Raw genomic sequence first — 20,499 nt, 5'->3', positions numbered from 1 at the left:
AAAATAGTGCCATCCACTTGGCTGTTCTATATGAACTGGCTGTGTTAATCTGAGGACTGGATGGACAAAAACTCAAACCCTATTCCAGGTAAAATAACTTAAAATGGTTGTAAACCTCAGACATGAAATATGGACAAAGCATATCACGCTATAGTGTGTACTTGTCTCAATTAAGAGCACTAAGTGTAATTTCTGTCTGCTGCTTGGTTCCTCTGCTATCACCATGAGTCACTTATAACAAGTTTTCCTGACACCAACAGAAAAAAATGTGACAGGGGAGGGACCTCCAGCTGATTGACAGCCTCAGCTCTGTTCCTGTGTGCTGTGTGAAAGGGGGTGTGTCCATTCCCTCCAATCAGCTCTCAGAGCTCTCCTCACTGAGTGTAACTTCAGCTCTCCGCCCCCTTTTTTCTGAACTTTCAGACAAGTTTTAAAACTCAGCACTTTGTACAGATGTAGAGAAGAAATGGCTGCAGATAGACAGGTACAACTTATGTAGGAGGATTTGTTTCGTCTCTCTGTATCACCTGTGGCCAGTCACTTCACTAGGTATATGTAAGGGATTAAAACCACTTTATGTATAGGTATTTCATATGTCTATATAGCTACTTTCCTGGAGTTCAGCTTTAATACATTTTAAAGCTGAATTCCAGGTATTGCTTTTGCATAGTTACTGTACATTGGTCCAGCTTGGGGTGATGTAAGTATGCCTTTACCATACCTGCTAGATACCTGTGGAGTGGATAATCATCATAGTAGTCCTCTCTACTAAAGTGATCACCTCTATCTTCTGGGTCCCGTGGTGAGCTGCATAGTAAACAAAGGGGTCGCTTGCTCAGCACGGGCGCCATTCGCAGATCACTTTCTATTTCTGAATGAATGCAAAGCTTTCCCCGGTTCAATTAGATGGAGTTTGTGACATCAACTCCCTGCATCTCCACCTTGTTTAATCAGAGAATGCCTTGCATTCATTAAGAAAAATGCAGGGCGTTCTGTAAATGGCGCCCATGCCAAGTGAGTGTTCCCCTATTTCACTAAGCAGCAGGGCAGCTGCTTGGCATGGGACCTAGAAGATAGTGGCGATCACTGTATTCGTGTTGACTACAACAATGGTTCTCTGTTTCCAAATGGATCTCACAAGTATGGAATATGCATACAGGCTGGTGCAGTCTATTTTCTCCACTGCAGGTGGCACTGTCTACAGCGGCAATGCAGAGGAGGGAGGGAGTCGAGAGGAACTTAGTTCCACAGGGAGGCAGCTATCTGATCGGGTATTGGCACCCCAGATGACTTTGGAGGCCATCTTGGGTCAGGCAGAGTCTATTTAAGACCCTGGCTCTGGGATTTGGTGCACACTTTGTGGGTGGCTAGAGTAGGAACAGGTCACCGCCTCACAGAGACAGAACACAGGGTCAAGGAAAGGTTCCGGAGGAATAGGGAAAGTGCAGGGACCCCTCCAAACCTCTGGAAGGCTTTCTCTTTGGGTACAGACTGGTCAGGCCGCATTCCACTCCTCGTGGCAGACACTGTCGTCACCTCTGAGTCTTCAAACTACTGTTCATCTCTGTTACATCTTGTGAGTGCTCTCGGTCAGGTTGCCTTCCCACCGGGCCTGTTGTGTATTGCTGGACTTCTGTTACAATATATTCTTGTTACTACACCTGGACTCTGTGGGTGAGATTTACTAAATCTGGAGAGTGCAAAATCTGGTGCAGCTGTGCACAGAGGCCAATCAGCTTCTGGGGTATTTTTGTCAAAGCTTAAAGAAGCACCCAGAAGGGGAAGCTCTGCTTGTCTGACTCCCCCCCCCCTCCGTTGCCACATTTGGCACCTTTTGGGGGGGAGGGGGGAGCAGGTACCCGGTTTTGACAGGTACCCGCTCCCACTTCCGGCTCAGTTCACTGCGCCAGAAGTTCGCCCCCCCCCTCCTTCCCTCCACAGCCGGCCCATTCACAAAGTGCAGTGCGATATACGCATTAGGAAACCAGCTGTTACGCTTAGCCAAGATAGCGTCACCAGCACCTGAGAGCCGATTCAAGAATTGGCTCGGGTGAGGACATCACTGGATGCCTGGACAGGTAAATGCCATAATAGTAAAAGCCAGCAGCTACAGTAATCGTAGCTGCTGACGTTTAATTTTTTTTTTTTGGGGGAGCTCCTCTTTAACTGAACAAGCTGAAGTTAGAAGCTGATTGGCTACCATGCACAGATGCACCATATTCTGAGTGCTCCAGTTTCAGTAAATCTCCCCCTGTGTGTTTTCTGTCTGTCGCATCAGGCTGCACCTACCCACGTGCATACTTACATTGGTCCAAGTTGGACCAAAGTAACCATGCCAAAAAAAGCTATAGAGGTGTAGCACTAGGGGTTGCAGATGACAGGGTTCCCCACTGCTGCACAGCCAGGCCACAAGTAACTTCCACACTTTCTCCAGACACAAAAAGACTGTCTTTGAGCTTTAGTTTTTATTTATTTATTTATTTTTTTATTAGGGGTATTAACTTGGATGGGGATAGGAATTATGGGATGCCCAAATTGACAGCAACAAAACCAGGGACAACTTCATCCCTAAATACAACTCCAATTGATTCCTCCTCTTTGGTCTGTACAGCTAAGATTGATTCCTCTTTAGTAGCTAACAGTTTATGCTAGATCAACAACAGCCCTTTACAGGCTAGGAACTCTCAGTCCCTTAGAAAGTAGCACAATGTGTAATTAACTGCATCCTGGAGTACCTCCAACTCCCCTGTTCCCAGCTCTACCAATGCAGGAAATGTATCCCACCTGACCACTTCTTCACCGGCCCACCTGGCTGCTTCTTCACTAGTCTACCAGACTGACTCTCTGGAGATCTCCCAGGGAAAGGTTAGGGAAGATTTAAGCACACCGCTATCTTCCAGAGAGACCTGCTACATGTAGCAGTCTCTCCCCTTGTAAGTCCCTGCACCGTGCTGTAGTACTCACACTGTCCTTCTTGCTCCCACTGCCTCTCAGGGAAGACTCCTTCCAAACTTTTCCTGTTGTCAGGATCCTTCCAGGCCAGCACCTGAGCCCCTGCGCGAGGCAGAGCACCCCCCCACAGACTAGGGGGTTCGCCTTAAGGGCCACGACAGTCCCCTCAGCATTGCATCTCCATCTCCATCCACCCGACTCCCCTACTCCCCTGCTGGCATGACTCAATCATATTTAGGGGCTCACTTAATCCCCTGCCAGGCCCACCGCCTGGGGATTGGCTAAGCTTCCCTAAATATGCAAAATAATTCTCCCATCCTCCGCCCTCCAGCTTCTAGAAAGTTCTCCAACTTTCCAGAAACAGGGGTGGGGGGTGGGCATGCATGTCTGCATGAGTCATCCAGCCCTGAACTCTAATAACCCTGACCCAGATTAGGACTCACAGGTTTTGAACATGAGTCAGCGTGTCAATTTTCCTGCACTCACACTAGTAGCACACTAGAGGGTGCTACACATGGAGCTCAGCTTCAAGTACAGTGCATGCCGGAGAGTGCACATAGGATAGTCCTTTAATATGACCCTCATGTGTACGGTCCTTTCCAGCATTGTTTTTTTTAAGATGGCTATACACATAAGGAATTTGATGGGGTTAATTCATGGGTGCTCAACCTGAGGCCCTTCAGTTGTTGTGGATGAGTGTCCCATGAGGCACTGCAAGGCTGAGAGTTACAAGCATGATTCCCAAAGACTGAGGCATGATAGGAATTGTAGTTCCGCAACAGCTGGAGGGCCACAGGTTGAGCATCCATGGGTTAATCTTACAAAACAGTCATGCAATGCAAGAGGCACAGCTATAAAGATCTTTCAATAAAAAGCTTTCTGAGATTGGTCAGCTTTTTCCCTATACCTGTTGAAGGTGTTAGTGAAAGTGAGTTCCTGGCCACCGTCCCCATGTCTCTCTCATTATCTCTTATCAAAATCCAGAGCGGAAATCAATATTAACGGCGACTGCCAGCAAGATAATAAATACAGGACCATGGCGAGGAGCCAAGTGGGTTTCCATGGTAATGCCGAGTTTAACATCCCAGAGAGACCCAGTCTGCATTGTGATTCTGCTTTTACTGGCAGCCTCGGTGACACAGGCAGCTTGGAAAAGACTTACTAAGCTACGCGCGGCTTGGAGCCTAATAATTCAGTGAGCGGTGACGCCAGGGTCAGCTGTGACCATCACAACTCATTATGATTTTGTCCCAACAGAGTCTGCAGATGATATAATGTGTGAAGGAACCGAACAAGCTTCTTTTGCTTAATCCGCTGCTAGAGGGCGATCAGTGTTGCTTTAATTGCCTTGGGTTTATAAAGTAAGTTAGGTACACCTGCTTGTTAGACGTTTAAGCCTAGAGCTACAATCTATTGTGTAGGCAGAGAATTAAGGTTATTTATGTACTTTGCTTTAATTGGCAATTAAAGAGTCTGAAAACTTGATTTCCAACTGTAAAAGACCTAAAATAACTCTCACATATATTTTCAAGCTTTAGAAGCTTTTTAATAATTAATTTATTCACAACAAAGTTCTGGTGATGAAGAGATGTTTTCCCCGTGTGGTTGTTTTCTCTTCTCTACGAGCGGTGCTCTTTCCTTAAAGTGGATTTGTAGCCAGGCTATGGACATTCAAATATTTACTTGTAAAGCACCCCCTAAGGAGCCGCAAGTAGAAAGGGATTCCCCAACCTGCACAGGCAGGCACACCGTTTCTGCACAAGCACACTGCAGTCAGGAAACAGTCCAGTGCTTTGTTTTTTTGTGTCTTATTGAGGGGAATAAATTTAAATGGGGATAGGGGTATTATGGGATGCCCACTTGACTTGCAAAACTTGTGGGACAAATTCTTCTGTACCAGTGGTTGTGGCTCATGCAGGGCGCAGGGGTACCGCGCCCATAATCCATGCGCCTGGCCCCTAATCTACATGCAGGGCAAAAGACGCTTTGATTTCAATGGGGGTTTTTTTCAAAGCACATGATTAGAGCCCGAGGCTCTAATTGGCTTAAAAAAAGGGTGGCACTGCGCCCTGAACCCACCCAGTTGTGTGACATTAGCAAATTAATATTCGCTAATGTCTTCCTGTTTCTCTTCCCAGCCAATCAGGAAGCAGGTCCTGAGACCCGATTGGCTGGGAGTCCTAAGACCCGATTGGCCGCGAGTCCTAAGTCCTGATTGGCCGGGAGGAGAAGCAACTGCCGGGACTCGAGAGGAGATGCAAGGGGGGCCTGGCGGGCGATGGGCGAACGATGCAGCGATTGAGCGATGGGGGTTGGGGGAATCAGCGATCGAGCGAGCAACGGGGGGGTGTCTGGCTGGCTGGGGGGTGGGGGTAGGGGCGTGGGCTGTCCCCCAAGAAAATTGAGCACCAGCTGCCACTGTTTTGTACAGTCTATTTACACTCCTAAATTTCCTCCAGCACATCACTTGGTTGCAGCACAAAAATCTCATGACCAGCTGGCACACTGTTAGGTGATCTGACAAAAGGGCTCAGTATGATGAAGCAAAGGCCCATTACAGGCAAGGATAATGGGCCCCTTGGTTGTGTAGCAAAATGCTAGTGCCCAGCTGTCCTTCTGTGGCTACTGATCCCAGGACCACTTCTTCAAGCACTGCCAGCCCACCTGGCTGCAGCTACCCCTTTCACTAGCCCTCCTGGCTAATCTTCCACAGTCCTCCCAGACTGACTCTGCAACAGTTTCAGACAGCTCTCACTCTGTCCTCTCAGTCAGCCTCTCAGTCCTTCCTGACTGTCTCACCAGCCCTCCTGGCTCTCTTCTCCCTGGAGATCTCCCAGGCATGCTCACTGCCTCTCTGCTCCCGCGGCCCCTGCTCCTGTGCCACTGGACAGGATTCCTCCTTTGGTTGTCAGAGAAACCCTCCTGCACCTGAGTTCTCAGGCCCGAGGTCACCCCTTCCAGACTAGGGGGTTACCCTCAAGGGCCCATCAACAGCATTCTAACACTCTATTTACAACTTCCACCTGAACTGACCCTGAGTATTTGAGGGAGCCTGTCCCCTACCAACCTATCAGTTGGGGATTGGTCAGGGCCCTCATGAATACTCCAAGAAGCTCCTCCTAACCTCCCTCCCATTCTTCTGGAAGTTTCCAGCAAGTTCCAGAAGTAGGGGGAGGTACCAGAGATGCTGCCTGCTACATCATACCAGTCTCCCTGGATCACTCACCCAGCCCAGGATCAAACAAAGGCTTGGCTGCAAGCCAAGTCAAATATTTTACCTACACTAACAAAAATCCTAACATTACCTACTCTAGCACATTACACACATACATATTCCTAACAGTTAAATGAGCTTTTATACAACCAGTGGCGGCTGGTGGTAATTTTTTTTTGGGGGGGGTGGCAACCAGTGCACATGCCACCCCCCCGGGTCGTTCAGTTGGTCGGTGCACTTAACTCAATCATGGGCGGCTTTCCCGGCTCTCCTACGCTGGCATCACGAGCGGGCATCACTCTTCCCTGCTCGGCGGCTTCCGTCTCCTCCCTCCTCCTCGGCGGCCAATCAAAACGTTTCTCCTTTCAGCCACGCGTCTCACACCCGTGCTTCCTGATTGGGGGTGGGGGGAGGCAATTCTGTGTTAGAATAGCGATTATTAATTCACTATTCTAACACACCTGGGTGGGCTCTGAGCGCAATGCTCTGCGTCCGGAGCCCACCCTATTTTGAAGCCTATTAGAGCCTCTGGCTCTGAACAGGTGCTTTAAAAAAAAACCCACCGCTGTAATTCATGTGTCCGGCATCCTGAAAGGGTAATGTAATGTAATGCGAGCTGACACACACAGAGCTGTGCATTCAGCAGCCTCTCTTGTGCCCCTATTGACCGGAAGAAGAAAACCAATTAAAGGCACAGTTACAACAGCCGATGGGAGAGACTGTACTGAACTGTAGAGAGAGCTGCAATGGATTCTGGGACATGCAGTTCCCACACAAAACTGGTCCATAGACTGGTATACAAGGAGAAATACAAATCCCAGCAGGCTTTGCTGACAGTAAAGAAAGACTCAATTTTGTGTCCTGAGGAAAAAGTCAGTCAGCCATGAGGGAGTTAAGAGACCAGACCTGAGAGAGAGGTGCTGTCTTTCAGATGATCTCTCTGTGCGAATCCACCAGTCGGGACGTCCAGGCTGAGAGAGGGGGATCCCAGGTGAATATGGAGGCGCATTTCCACCAGGTGTGAACCGTTTCAGCGTGAGGGGACTGGTCAGGTCGCATTAAAAGCTTGCTTGTTCCAGAACGTTCGTTTGGGCCTTGATGTGGTGAGAGGGCATTTTGCCCATCTGCAGGGAACAGAGACACTGCACTACAAAAGGAGTTATTTGAACACTGTATACAGAAATCGTTGCTGGTAGTCATCTTGCTGACAGTTGTAGTACCACAGGAATAAAGGATAAGGCTATCCATTTCTGGAACACTGTATGCAGACATCATTGTCCTCTCACCTTGTTGAACAAAACCCTGCCTGTTTCACTTGATAATTTGGGCCAGTTGTGTTATTTGGCCCTGCTACCCAGGAGTTAAAGTGCACCAACGAAAGTGGCTAGCTGAAGACACCAAAGCTTATCTTTTCTTCAAAAAGGACTGAAGCTGTTAGGGCCATACAGATCCACACACACATATTCAGTGCCCTGCATATGCATTGGGTGTGTGGGACAGTTTATCTGTAAACTTAAGCCATTACTTGCTGGCTTGAATAGGTGTGTAAAGTTGGGCTTGTGGTGTCAGGGGACAGTAGAGAGAGGCCTGACACAAAGGGAGTCATTCCTCTGCTCTCTTCCTGTCTGGACTCATAGAGCCAATCTAAGTAAAGGTAACCAATTAAAATTGAAGTGCCATATTGTGCTTTGTTTACCATTAAAGTGTGCCTCTGCTTTTGGGGACATTCTCAGGTTTGGAATCCCCTGAAAGCAGCTTGAATATAGGATTGAGAGCTATATTGCTCTTAAATCTCAGTTATTGATCTCTGTTTGATCACTTGACTATATACTGACTATATACTATTACTGTTTGTTATTCTTCCACAGAAATATTGCAGTAAAGACAATTTCTGTGTTTTATCATAACAAGTGTGTTTCTCATTGGTCATTGCACTTACACTATTGCCAGGTATGCCAGAGGGGGCTAAGACTGTTATTAGGGGTGAGAGGCAGAGTAACGGGCTGAACAAACTTTAGCAGCTCCTTCAGGGGTATCGCTACATAGATAATTCCAAAGTTAGCATGGTCGGAAGGTAAAATTTTAACATTTCTTAAGCTTTTTCTGAAGTGACATTTGTAACGAGCCCCTTGCTCGCTCGATTCCACTCTCCCGACACTCCTCTGCAGCTATAGAATCAGATTGCAGATCGCAACATCTGATTGTTCGGTCATCCAATGCTCCGGAATTAGAACTACAGCTATGTGCCGTTCTAACCAAGTTGTGATAGCTCAGAACAAACACCAGGCAGGCTGTATGTAAGTTCAACCAGGAATCTCTTTTATTCAAAAATACAGGCTCTTTTATACACTAACAGTGGAGGTGCATACCTCCGGCTCATATTACTCTAACAATACACCTGTAACCTAATTAACCTAATTAACATGGGCTAATTAACTAATCCCTTTAGACAGCCTAGATGACTCAGACATGACCTTTAGGCCAGACTGGCAGTCTTGTAGCTTAGAACCCCCAATCAACATTATCACAATAGCAGAGTTAATTAAACACAAACAACAATGGGGATCTAAAGACTCTTAGATCCCATACTAGAGACTTATTTACAATACACATTTTAGCAGACAACAGACAGGTAGCTGGAATTGATGACATTAGCATTTAACAGTAGGAGTCCCAACGGTATGAATCAGTCACTATTCCAATATGGCAAATCCAAGGTCCCCAGAGTCTGTGTGTCCTGGGGGACCAGGACCCGAATCCACAGTAATACCACCTCAAAGGTCCCCAGGAATACAGCTCACAAAGAGCACCGTTCCCCCAAATGCCGGGGCCCACGATCGATCGGCAAGAGGCTAGCATACAGTCCCCTCCAAAAGTCTCTCTCCCGGCTAGGTCTGTCACATTTCTCCCCTTTCGGCAGGAGACTAACACAGGAGGAGACCCCAGATGGGTTGACTCCGAAGTTGGTCAGTAGTTCCAGTCCTCTACTGCCTGTACCCACACAGTACCCCAAACAAATTGTTCCAAACAAAGCATTACTCACCCAGCCAACCTCAGCCTCTCTCAGAGAACATATCTGCTGCTGGGGAGAGGCCTGGACTGGCCCTTCTCCCTGGAGTCCTTTCTGCCGCTGGAGGGAAGACAGGGTGTCTGGGCTCACTCCGTCATGCTGTTGGGGATCTGGGCCGACTGGCAGCATCCCTGGGGTATACAGGTGGAGACTGAAGTCCCATCCACCTTCACAGGAAATCCATCCTCTGTTAGTTGAGGGCAGAGTCCAGCAGTATTCGGCCCTGTTGCCAGCTCTTCTGCTGGAAACCCCACACCATCTGCTCCGGCTAACTGTTGGGGAAGGACAACACACACCTCCTCTCCCTTCTCCCCCTGTATCTGCTACTGGGAAGTGATTGCCACCTTCTCACCCTGAGCCTCCGAAACTGCCACAGGTGTGGGGCAGAGGTCTTGGACCCTCTGTCTGGTTGCCAGCGCTTCAGCTGGGGAAGTTCCTTGTAACTTCACAGATACTTCTGTTGGTGCTGGGCAGAGCACAGTGAAGTTTGGCCCTAATAACAGCTCTTCTTCTGCTGGAGGCTCACCAGGTTGTTCTTCCTCAGCAGAAAAGTCTATCAAATCCCCTGTCTCTGCAACTGGTGTCTGGGGATAAAGGTTCACCATCTCCTCTCCGTGGAACCCAGAAGATGCTATCAGTGCTGGGCAGAGGTTAGCAGAGCTCTGCCCCGTTGTCAGCACTTCAGCTTTGGGGATGGCAATCTTTAGATTTTCCACTGCCGATTCTCTGGCATTCTGCTGGACAGGCACATTCCTCCATCCAAGATCATCCAATGCAGAAACAGGTTCATCAAGGTTAGTCAGCACTTGCTGCATCCGCCATAAGACCTCCGCCTCCATAGCTGCGGGGGGGGCAGGTTGGCAAAGCACACTGTTACTCTGGCACATTGTCAACTCTTCAGCCAGGATTTCAGAGTTGTCAACTGGTATTTCCTGATAGTCCCAGGCAAAGGGAGCACCACCCTGCTGCTGAGCAGATTCTAACAGCTGTCTGTAGGCGATCTCCAGCTCCCATTCCTGAATGGCCAGAAACTCCAAATCTTCCTGTGCCCAGTGCACTTCTGAGACATTCAGTCTTCGCTCTCTGTGCTCCATTATTTCCTCCAAACGCCACTCCCGATCACTCCCAAAGTCAGGGTCCCTGGACAGCCTCCAGTATAACAATCCCAGGCCATCGTAGTCAAAGCCTTCCGTGGGGCTGTCATCCGCTGTCCACGGGCACACTTGGGCTACATACCACTGGAGGGCTCTGTAGCTCTCGTCCAACCGCATTTCTGCCCGGATCAGCCTGCTTAACTCGGCTGTCCACTTCTGGTTCGGCCGTTCCCCCAAAAACAGCATTCGCACTTCATACTGCGACCAGTACCTTACATGGATGGAGGGGGGAACTTTTCCCTGGTGTCGCTGCTCACGGGCTAGCGCTTCCTTCCAGAGTTCACAGCGGATAGAATCAAACCATCCTAGCAGGACCTGCTCCGATACTGGTCCTCTGTGCTGTATCTGCATCTCTCGCAACCTCCTTCTGAATTCCTCATCCATGGTGGCTGGTATCTCTCCTCTCCTGCTATCCTGCTACCTTGGATCCAGGTGATGGTTTGGATGTGTTCACGGCAAGGAAGCACGATCCCACCATTCCCTCCACGGCTCTCAAGTAAGTCTTTCAGAGTGGCTCTTCTGCAGGCTGGTTTGGAGTGTCCCAGTAACTGGAGAGCAAATCCCACTGCTGCCACCAATGTAACGAGCCCCTTGCTCGCTCGGTTCCACTCTCCCGACACTCCTCTGCAGCTATAGAATCAGATTGCAGATCGCAACATCTGATTGTTCGGTCATCCAATGCTCTGGGATTAGAACTACAGCTATGTGCCGTTCTAACCCAGTTGTGATAGCTCAGAACAAACACCAGGCAGGCTGTATGTAAGTTCAACCAGGAATCTCCTTTATTCAAAAATATAGGCTCTTTTATACACTAACAGTGGAGGTACATACCTCCGGCTCATATTACTCTAACAATACACCTGTAACCTAATTAACCTAATTAACATGGGCTAATTAACTAATCCCTTTAGGACAGCCTAGATGACTCAGACATGACCTTTAGGCCAGACTGGCCGTCTTGTAGCTTAGAACCCCCAATCAACATTATCACAATAGCAGAGTTAATTAAACACAAACAACAATGGGGATCTAATGACTCTTAGATCCCATACTAGAGACTTATTTACAATACACATTTTAGCAGACAACAGACAGGTAGCTGGAATTGATGACATTAGCATTTAAAAGTAGGAGTCCCAACGGTATGAATCAGTCACTATTCCAATATGGCAAATCCAGGGTCCCCAGAGTCTGTGTGTCCTGGGGGACCAGGACCCGAATCCACAGTAATACCACCTCAAGAGTCCCCAGGCATACAGCTCACAAAGAGCACCGTTCCCCCAAATGCCAGGGCCCACGATCGATCGGCAAGAGGCTAGCATACAGTCCCCTCCAAAAGTCTCTCTCCCAGCTAGGTCTGTCACAACATTATTGAAGTGACTGCAATTATTGCCACCAGCCCAACAAAGTTGGAGAACCTTATAAGGGGTTACATAGACTATATGATCAAAAATGTATGGACTGCCCTCCAGTTTATTAAGTTTAAGTGTTTTCAGTAAAGGGTACTCTGAATTCTACAGTACACATAGACAATGGTTACTTTTTCAACATAAACAAAAGTATGTCTCTCCAGGTCAATCCACACTTGACTTGCCCAATGCAAATGACAACTAGTGCAAACATTTGGACAAGTGATGCGCACCAACTGTTCCATAGCTCCATTACATGTTCTTACACATTTTATGCCAGCAGGTACTTACGTATTCATAGAGCCACTGTGCACTTCAACCAACCACCAACCTTGTGGGAAAACTTTGAAGAAGGCCCTTTTCTATCCCGGCATGACTGATGAATATGCTGTGGAGGAACTCAAGTGGCCTGCACAGAGCCCAGACCTCAACCCCACTGAAAACCTTTGGGATGAATTGGAACGTTTGTAATTATGGAACGTTTAACTATTACGAGCTAGATCTTTTACTCTAACCTCAATACTTGACTTCACAAATAGTTTTTCAGATAATTCAGTACAATTTCCCTACAGACAGATTAAAAAAATCTTGGTGAAAGCCTTCCCAAGAGAGTGTAGGCTGTTAGAGCCACAAAGGGTGGTGAGGGGCAATCCCACATTAATATCCATGGTTGGATATGGGATGTCCAACAAGGTTATATAGGTGTGATGGTCAGGTGTTCACAAACTTTTGGACGTATAGTGTATGCTTGATCAGCTGTCAATAACAATTACTTCATTGCTTAAAGCGGGATTCCAGCCAGCAACATTTTTTTTTTTAAAGTCAGCAGCTACAAACAAAGTTGCTGACTTTAAATAAGTAGACTTACCTGTCCTGGGTGCCGCGATGTCAGCCGCCCAAGGCTGCCCGAGGCCGGCCCGTCCCTCGGCTCTCGGGTCCCGGCACCGCCATCCTAAGTAAGGGAAACAGGCAGTGGAGCCTTGCGGCTTCACTGCCAGTTTCCTACTGGGCATGCGCGAGCAACGCTCTGTGAATGGCCCCGTGGTTTTCTTGGAACACACACAGTTCCCAGAAGGCAACGGGGCCGCTCACCGAGGAGCAGGACACGCCGCGGAATAGGAAGAGGCAGATTAGGAAGACTGCCTAGCAACTAGGGTTTCAGGGAAGTAAAATTTTTTTTCGGAATGTCCGAACAAAGTCCGACCGTGTGTACGGGGCATTATTGTAATGAAATATTTCAGTAATATTCCCCCTTTCCCTTCTTTCCTCAAGACTGTGCATATCATATATGGTCTATCCTGATATATTTTATCGCTTAGACTTTTCACCATTTTTGTTGCCCATCTCTGCACTCGCTCTACCTTATACATATCTTTTTGTAAGTGAGGTTTGTAAGTGAGGTCTACAGAACTGGATATAATATTCTAAATGAGGTCTATCTATGATCTTTATAAGGGATCAGGACTCCCTTCCTTCTCCTGGTGAACCCTCTAATGGTATCTAAAGATATACAGTCAGGTCCATAAATATTGGGACATCGACACAATTCTAATCTTTTTGGCTCTATACACCACCACAATGGATTTGAAATGAAACGAACAAGATGTGCTTTAACTGCAGACTTTCAGCTTTATTTTGAGGGTATTTACATCCAAATCAGGTGAATGGTGTAGGAATTACAACAGTTTGTATATGTGCCTCCCACTTTTTAAGGGACCAAAAGTAATGGGACAGATTAACAATCATCCATCAAACTTACACTTTTTAATACTTGGTTGCAAATCCTTTGCAGTCAATTACAGCCTGAAGTCTGGAACGCATAGACATCACCAGACGCTGGGTTTCATCCCTGGTGATGCTCTGCCAGGCCTCTACTGCAACTGTCTTCAGTTCCTGCTTGTTCTTGGGGCATTTTCCCTTCAGTTTTGTCTTCAGCAAGTGAAATGCATGCTCAATCGGATTCAGGTCAGGTGATTGACTTGGCCATTGCATAACATTCCACTTCTTTCCCTTAAAAAACTCTTTGGTTGCTTTCGCAGTATGCTTCGGGTCATTGTCCATCTGCACTGTGAAGCGTCGTCCAATGAATTCTGAAGCATTTTGCTGAATATGATCAGATAATATTGCCTGAAACACTTCAGAATTCATCCTGCTGCTTTTGTCAGCAGTCACATCATCAATAAATACAAGAGAACCAGTTCCATCAGCAGCCATACATGCCCACGTCATGACACTACCACCACCATGCTTCACTGATGAGGTGGTATGCTTTGGATCATGAGCAGTTCCTTTCCTTCTCCATACTCTTCTCTTCCCATCACTCAAGTTGATCTTGGTCTCATCTGTCCATAGGATGTTGTTCCAAAACTGTGAAGGCTTTTTTAGATGTTGTTTGGCAAACTCTAATCTGGCCTTCCTGTTTTTGAGGCTCACCAATGGTTTACATCTTGTGGTGAACCCTCTGTATTCACTCTGGTGAAGTCTTCTCTTGATTGTTGACTTTGACACACATACACCTACCTCCTGGAGAGTGTTCTTGATCTGGCCAACTGTTGTAAAGGGTGTTTTCCTCACCAGGGAAAGAATTCTTCGGTCATCCACCACAGTTTTTTTCCGTGGTCTTCCGGGTCTTTTGGTGTTGCTGAGCTCACTGGTGCAATCTTTCTTTTTAAGGATGTTCCAAACAGTTGATTTGGCCACACCTAATGTTTTTGCTATCTCTCTGATGTGTTTGTTTTGTTTTTTCAGCTGATGGCTTGCTTCACTGATAGTGACAGCTCTTTGGATCTCAGATTGAGAGTTGACAGCAACAGATTCCAAATGCAAATAGCACACTTGAAATGAACTCTGGACCTTTTATCTGCTCCTTGTAAATGGGATAATGAGGGAATAACACACACCTGGCCATGGAACAGCTGAGCAGCCAATCGCCATTACTTTTGGTCCCTTAAAAAGTGGGAGGCACATATACAAACTGTTGTAATTCCTACACCGTTCACCTGATTTGGATGTAAATACCCTCAAATAAAAGCTGAAAGTCTGCAGTTAAAGCACATCTTGTTCGTTTCATTTCAAATCCATTGTGGTGGTGTATAGAACCAAAAAGAATAGAATTGTGTTGATGTCCCAATATTTATGGACCTGATTGTATATAGGGAAATCAGGACTTCCTTCCTTCTTCTGGTGATCCCTATATTAATAGCTAAAGATCTATACAGTAAATCAGGACTTTCTTCTTCCTGCTGATGATCCCTTTAGTGATCACTAAAGATCTATATATTTCAATCAGGGTCTCCTTCCTACTGATATCGATCACCCTAGTGGTAAATAAAGCTCTATATAAAGAAATCAGGACTTCCTTTCTTCTACTGATGACCAGCCATTGATAACTAAAGCTCTATAAAGGGGAATCAGGACCTTCATGCTGCTACTGGTGATTTTCCTAGTGATAACTAAAGATCTACATAGTGGAATCAGGACCTCATTCCTTCTACTGGTTCTACTGTTTGTTCATTTTGCAATCTTCTGAAGTAAGCACACCCAAATCTTTTTCCTTTGTAATTCTGGCCTAGAAATGACCTAAACAATGTAAATCTTGGTGCTTGCAAAGTTCTTGGCTGTGTTCACAAATGTCTCACACAAGTCAGCCCCTACTTCATCCTGTCCCCATGTGAATTGCTGCAATGCTAAAGTGTTATAGCCCATTCATTGCAGGAGGGGAGATTGAGGAAATGCTTCCTCTTTCCCCCTCCCTGCAGCAAGTGGATGACATCATCTCAGCCTAGGTGAAGTCACTGGACTGGAGTTCAAGGACTGCTTTTTAATGATCAGCTTGCAGCTTTTCTGAAAATTAATACTGTTGCTGTATATTGTGACATGTCAGGAATGCTTTCATGCAGATTTGTTTAATTACTAAAAGGTCCACTTTAAAGTGGTTATAAAGGCTGAAGGTTTTTTACTTTCATGAATTCTATGCATGAAGGTTAAAAACCTTTATAGTGCAGCTCCCCCTCAGTCCCCCCTAATACTTACCTAAGCCCGACCTTGATCCAGCGATGTGTGCGAGACTCTCCCTCCTGATTGGCATTGGCTGAGGTGCAGCAGCAGGAGCCATTGTCTCCTGCTGGCGGGGCAGAGCCATGCCCTCTGTGTCTTATGGACGCAGAAAGTGGGCTCAGGAGCGAGCACGCATGAGTGCCCCACATTAAGCGGCTTGCTATGGGGGCACTCGGCAAGGGGGAGGAGACCAGAGCGCCAGCGGGGACCCGAGAAGAGGAAGATCGGGGCTGCTCTGTGCAAAACCATTACACAGAGCAGGTAAGTATGACCTGTTTGTTATTTTTTTTAACAAAAAATTTTTCCTTTACAATCACTTTAACATGGGCTATGCTTGCAAAATACCTGCAACAGGTCCACTGTGAATGCCAAGCAAGCCTTTGGATGCTTCTGCTCTTGTCTGTGCCTGGTAATACATGCTTGGATCTCTATAACTCTCTCAGAATTGGCAGAGCAGTATGTGTTCTTTGGCCTCTATTAAAATTGGTATTTGTTTAATACCATAGAATACACAAAAGGAGCTTTATCAGTGTGTCAAGCATCTGTGCTGTATTTGCTTAAACATGTTATCTAAGATTAACGGAAAACGGTGTTCGGAGAAACAGCTTTGTACAGACACATTGCAGATTTCTCTATCGTATATTTATTTTAATGTCTTGTATGGCCAGGAGAGATTACTGGAAAACAAAATTTATTTTGCAAAAAAAAAAAAAGCCTTTTATTCCCTGAAATGAAACCTTTTAACCTGATATATACATTGTATTGCTCATCAAAGGAATTGACCTATTAGATATGACATGGTCCCTGGTTACTTCAGCCGACCCCTTTGCCAGAGTCATTTCTCTCCAGCACACTTTTCAGTCTGGCTGACCCTTTTAGGAGGAGTTCAAATGTTATACAACTTGTTGGCTGCATGGATCAGCACACCTAAACGCTTGCGAGAAGCCAGCTAATGTCTCCTAACATGATTTTCCATTCTCCCTATATTTAATTTAGAAAAGTAGCAGGGCAGGCCTCCCGCGCACCAGCAGGCCTCTATTGCCATGGCAACCCCCCTCCAGCATAAGTGTCCCTGCTACGCTCTCAGTCATTCTAACGAGGTGACATCGTTAGGGAAAAAAAAAAAAAGAGAGGGATTTAAACCTATTACACAATGTGGGAGGGAGTTAAACAGAAGCCAATTTGCTAATGAGCTGCTAATTTTTCCCTTTCGTTTGCTTTGGGGAGGCCTACTTGTTTGGCAGTTTTGTTTTAGCTTTGTAAGGTCTTGAGGAAAGTACTTTTTTTTTTCACTCTTGTGAAATTATTAGTTGAAAGTATTAACTCTGGTTGAGTCTATACAAGTGTACATTCGAGTAAGGAATGCCACCGACTTAATCGGCCAGGGAGTTTCTCAAACGTGGGGCCCAACGTGGCATTCGGATGGGGATGGACTGACTACAACGACGGACTGTGCTTAGAAGAGATACAAGAGTGATTGGCTCAATGAAGGATGTAGATGGGACTAAAATGGCCGATCTAAAGTTTTTTGGTAGATTCAATGGGGCAGGAGGGACAATGGATTCTGGGTAAGTGACAACTGCCAGTTTTTGCAGTGATATTAGAGTAGCCAAAGTGGCCATAAGTGCTGGTCCAGTTTACTTTTGTGCCATTTTTCCTTATTAGCTGAACATTTTGAGTATGCTGGAGGATTTATTCTACAAATGATATTGCATTTCTGTTACATGCTGCTTAAAGGGGAGGAATGCCTTGTTGATGCCTTGTTGATTTTTATGTAGAAATGATACCAGCTTAACGTAATATATCTTATAATTGCTTGTTAATATTTTCAAAGCACTGTTTTTTGTATATAAGTTTTGAATAGGTAGGTCAATTGGGGCTGCCATATTTGTTAATTTTATATACAGTCTCAGCTTCTTGCTTAGCTGAGTTACATAGTGATTGTCCTTGACCTGTTATGAAAAGCCTAGGGTCAGTCCAATTGACAAGTTCAAGAACACAGCATCATGGTGCTCCTAGTAGATTGAGACCATGTGATCTATTTCCCTAGCTTTACGGTTACATAAAGGTAGTCAGAAACCCTGTTTTTTATTCATATTAATGGTAAGAATGTGATTTGGTAATGCTGACATGTGAGCTCTTGATTCACGGAAAGTATGAATTTTAATGTTACATTAAGGGAAACCTGTACTTAGATAAATATAGTATCTGCCATGCTGCATTCCTTTTGAAAATGCTATATACCTGGCTGTCTCTGGCAACAGCACTTTGAGTCCCTGACCCGAAACTTAGAGTGAAGTCAACAACTAATTTACATTTGTGTTCCATAACCTTGATTCTCTTGGAGTGGCATGACAGTCAGGTAACTATCAATTTCAGAATGAGGGGTCAGCAGTGACTTGCTTGCTGAACCTCCTCAGTATAGATTGGGTATTGATTGAAATAGATAATGATTGGATAAACCTATTGAATGTATTGCTAATGAAAACCACATAGAGCAAACTTTCTCAGTCTTTCTCAACCAGGGTTTCATGGAACCCTGGGGTTCTTTCAGAGGTTGCGAGGGGTTCCTTGAGAAGAGATCATTGGAAGATTGATCTCCTGACTACACTAACCACCATTGTAGGGGCTCACTACAGTTTTCACAGTCTGTGTTTCTTTTCTAGCCATTATTATTATTTGTTACACTTTGTGTTCCATAACCTTGACTCTCTTGGAGTGGTGTGACAGTCCGGTAACTATCAAATTCAGAAGGAGGGGTCAACAGTGAGAACCTCCTCAGTCATGATGGGATAAAGACATAAATGTATTGCTCATAAAGACCAAATAGAGCAACCTTTCTCACCCTTTCTCAACCAGGGGTCCATGGAACCATGAGGTTCTTCTAGAGATGGCTAAGGGTTCCTGGAGAAGGTAGCATTGGTAGATTGATGTCCTGGCTGCACTGACCATCCCATAATTATTATTTGTTACATTTCGTGTTCTATAACCTTGACTCTCTTGGAGTGGTGTGACAGTCCAGTAACTATCAAATTCAGAAGAAGGGGTCAGCAGTAAGAACTTGCTTAACCTCCTCAGTATAGATTTCCTTTAATCAATACATTAGCCACATTGCCCAAACAGGTCATGATGTGATAAAGACATCAAATGTTTTTCTAATGAAGACCAAATAGTTCAACCTTTTTCAGCCTTTCTGAACCAGGGGTCCATGGAACCCAGGGTTCTTCCAGAGGTGGCTAAGGGTTGCTGGAGAAGAGAGCATTGGCACATTGATCTCCTGGCTGCACTGGTCACCCCATTATTATTATTATTTTTTATATTTCTTTATTGTTAGGTAAACTCCATTTTTTTCTCATATAAGCACTGCGCTAAAAAACTAAAAACGAAATATTATTAAAAGTGGTGCTACTTTAAAATAAAATTTTAGAAAAAAAAAGATGAAAATAAATGTAATGTCAATCTACACATTCACAGTAGCGCATTGAATGAAATTATTTTGAAATAGTGTCCATATTCAAAATGTCCATCACAAATATAAATGCTCTTATATCAAAAGTCCATTATGAAAAACTGGTGCAAATATCCAAAAGAAAAAAAGATAACTTAAAAACAGACCAGCGTGGAACGTGGATGCGGAAGTGACGTCACCAGGACAGGGCGGAAGTGTAAGCCAAGGGCTGTCGGTCACAGAGGCTACACGCTCGGAGCTCACAGCTCCTCAGAAGGAGCTGTGAGTTCCAAACGTGTAGCCTCTGTGACTGACAGCCCTTGGTTTCCACTTCGGCCCTATCCTGGTGACGTCACTTCCACATCCGCGCTCGCCGCTGGTCAGCGTGGAGCTCCCGGCCATCCCTGGACGGAGAGGCACCCGATCTGAAACACATCTTCCAGCCTGAACCGATGTGGAGCTAGCAGGACAACGAGGATCGCCAGGACTGACCATCTATTTGATGGGCATGATATTCTCTTACTTCTTAGAGCTGTCATCTATTTTCAGTCTGAAGAGGTCTGAACAGAGATTGGGATTGTCATCTGCATAAAGCAAGATTAATTGTACATGCGATTGAAATGTACACAATCTGGTGAGCCTCATTCTAAAAGGATGTGGAACTGGCACTTGTTCACTTTGGTGAAGGATTTATGGTGTTTTTAAGTTCTCTTTTTTCTTTTGGATATTTGCACCAGTTTTTCACAATGGACTTTTGATATAAGAGCATTTATATTTGTGATGGACATTTTGAATATGGACACTGTTTCAAAATAATTTCATTCAATGTTTTATACATTTTTCACTGTGCTACAGCGAATGTGTAGATTGACACTACATTTGTTTTTACCTTTTTTGTCAAACCCCATTCTTTATTCTTTTATTTAAAACTCTCTAGAACCCACTGATTTTGCTAATTTTAGTACCATGAACTGTATGTCTAATCATTCTAGTGGGGTTTCCCTGAGACCTGAAAACTAATTGAGGGGGTTCCTTTGTGGTAAAAAGGTTGAGAAAGGCTGACAAAGGGTTTAACAGTACGACTGATGTATTCTATCCATTGTATGTGTGTGAAGCTGATATAAAATGGAATTTTTATTATTTCTACTCTCTGTAAAGCAACAAAATAATCTTCAACAATGTTAATCCTAAAATCA

At 45.4% G+C, this 20,499-nt stretch overlaps 1 protein-coding gene across 3 annotated transcripts in view; it reads left to right on the top strand.

The window, feature by feature from the left end:
- LOC141133307 (potassium channel subfamily T member 2-like) overlaps positions 1–20,499 on the top strand; it is a 411,333-nt gene that overhangs the window by 114,537 nt on the left and 276,297 nt on the right. Inside the window, exon 1 of one of the 3 annotated variants that reach the window (XM_073622597.1) lies at positions 17,001–17,423. The exons of the other annotated variants lie outside the window; for them this stretch is intronic. Within the exon in view, the coding sequence (XP_073478698.1) occupies positions 17,341–17,423 (83 nt within the window). The 5' untranslated portion in view covers positions 17,001–17,340. Of the gene's footprint in view, positions 1–17,000; positions 17,424–20,499 lie in introns of those variants that run through there. 3 annotated transcript variants of the gene reach the window in all.

The sequence above is a fragment of the Aquarana catesbeiana genome, linkage group LG03 (genome assembly GCF_042186555.1).
Source record: "Aquarana catesbeiana isolate 2022-GZ linkage group LG03, ASM4218655v1, whole genome shotgun sequence".
Taxonomy (NCBI): Eukaryota; Metazoa; Chordata; class Amphibia; order Anura; family Ranidae; genus Aquarana; species Aquarana catesbeiana.
The sequence above is the reverse complement of the archived record's forward strand: the minus strand, read 5'-3'. Positions and strand labels throughout refer to the sequence as shown.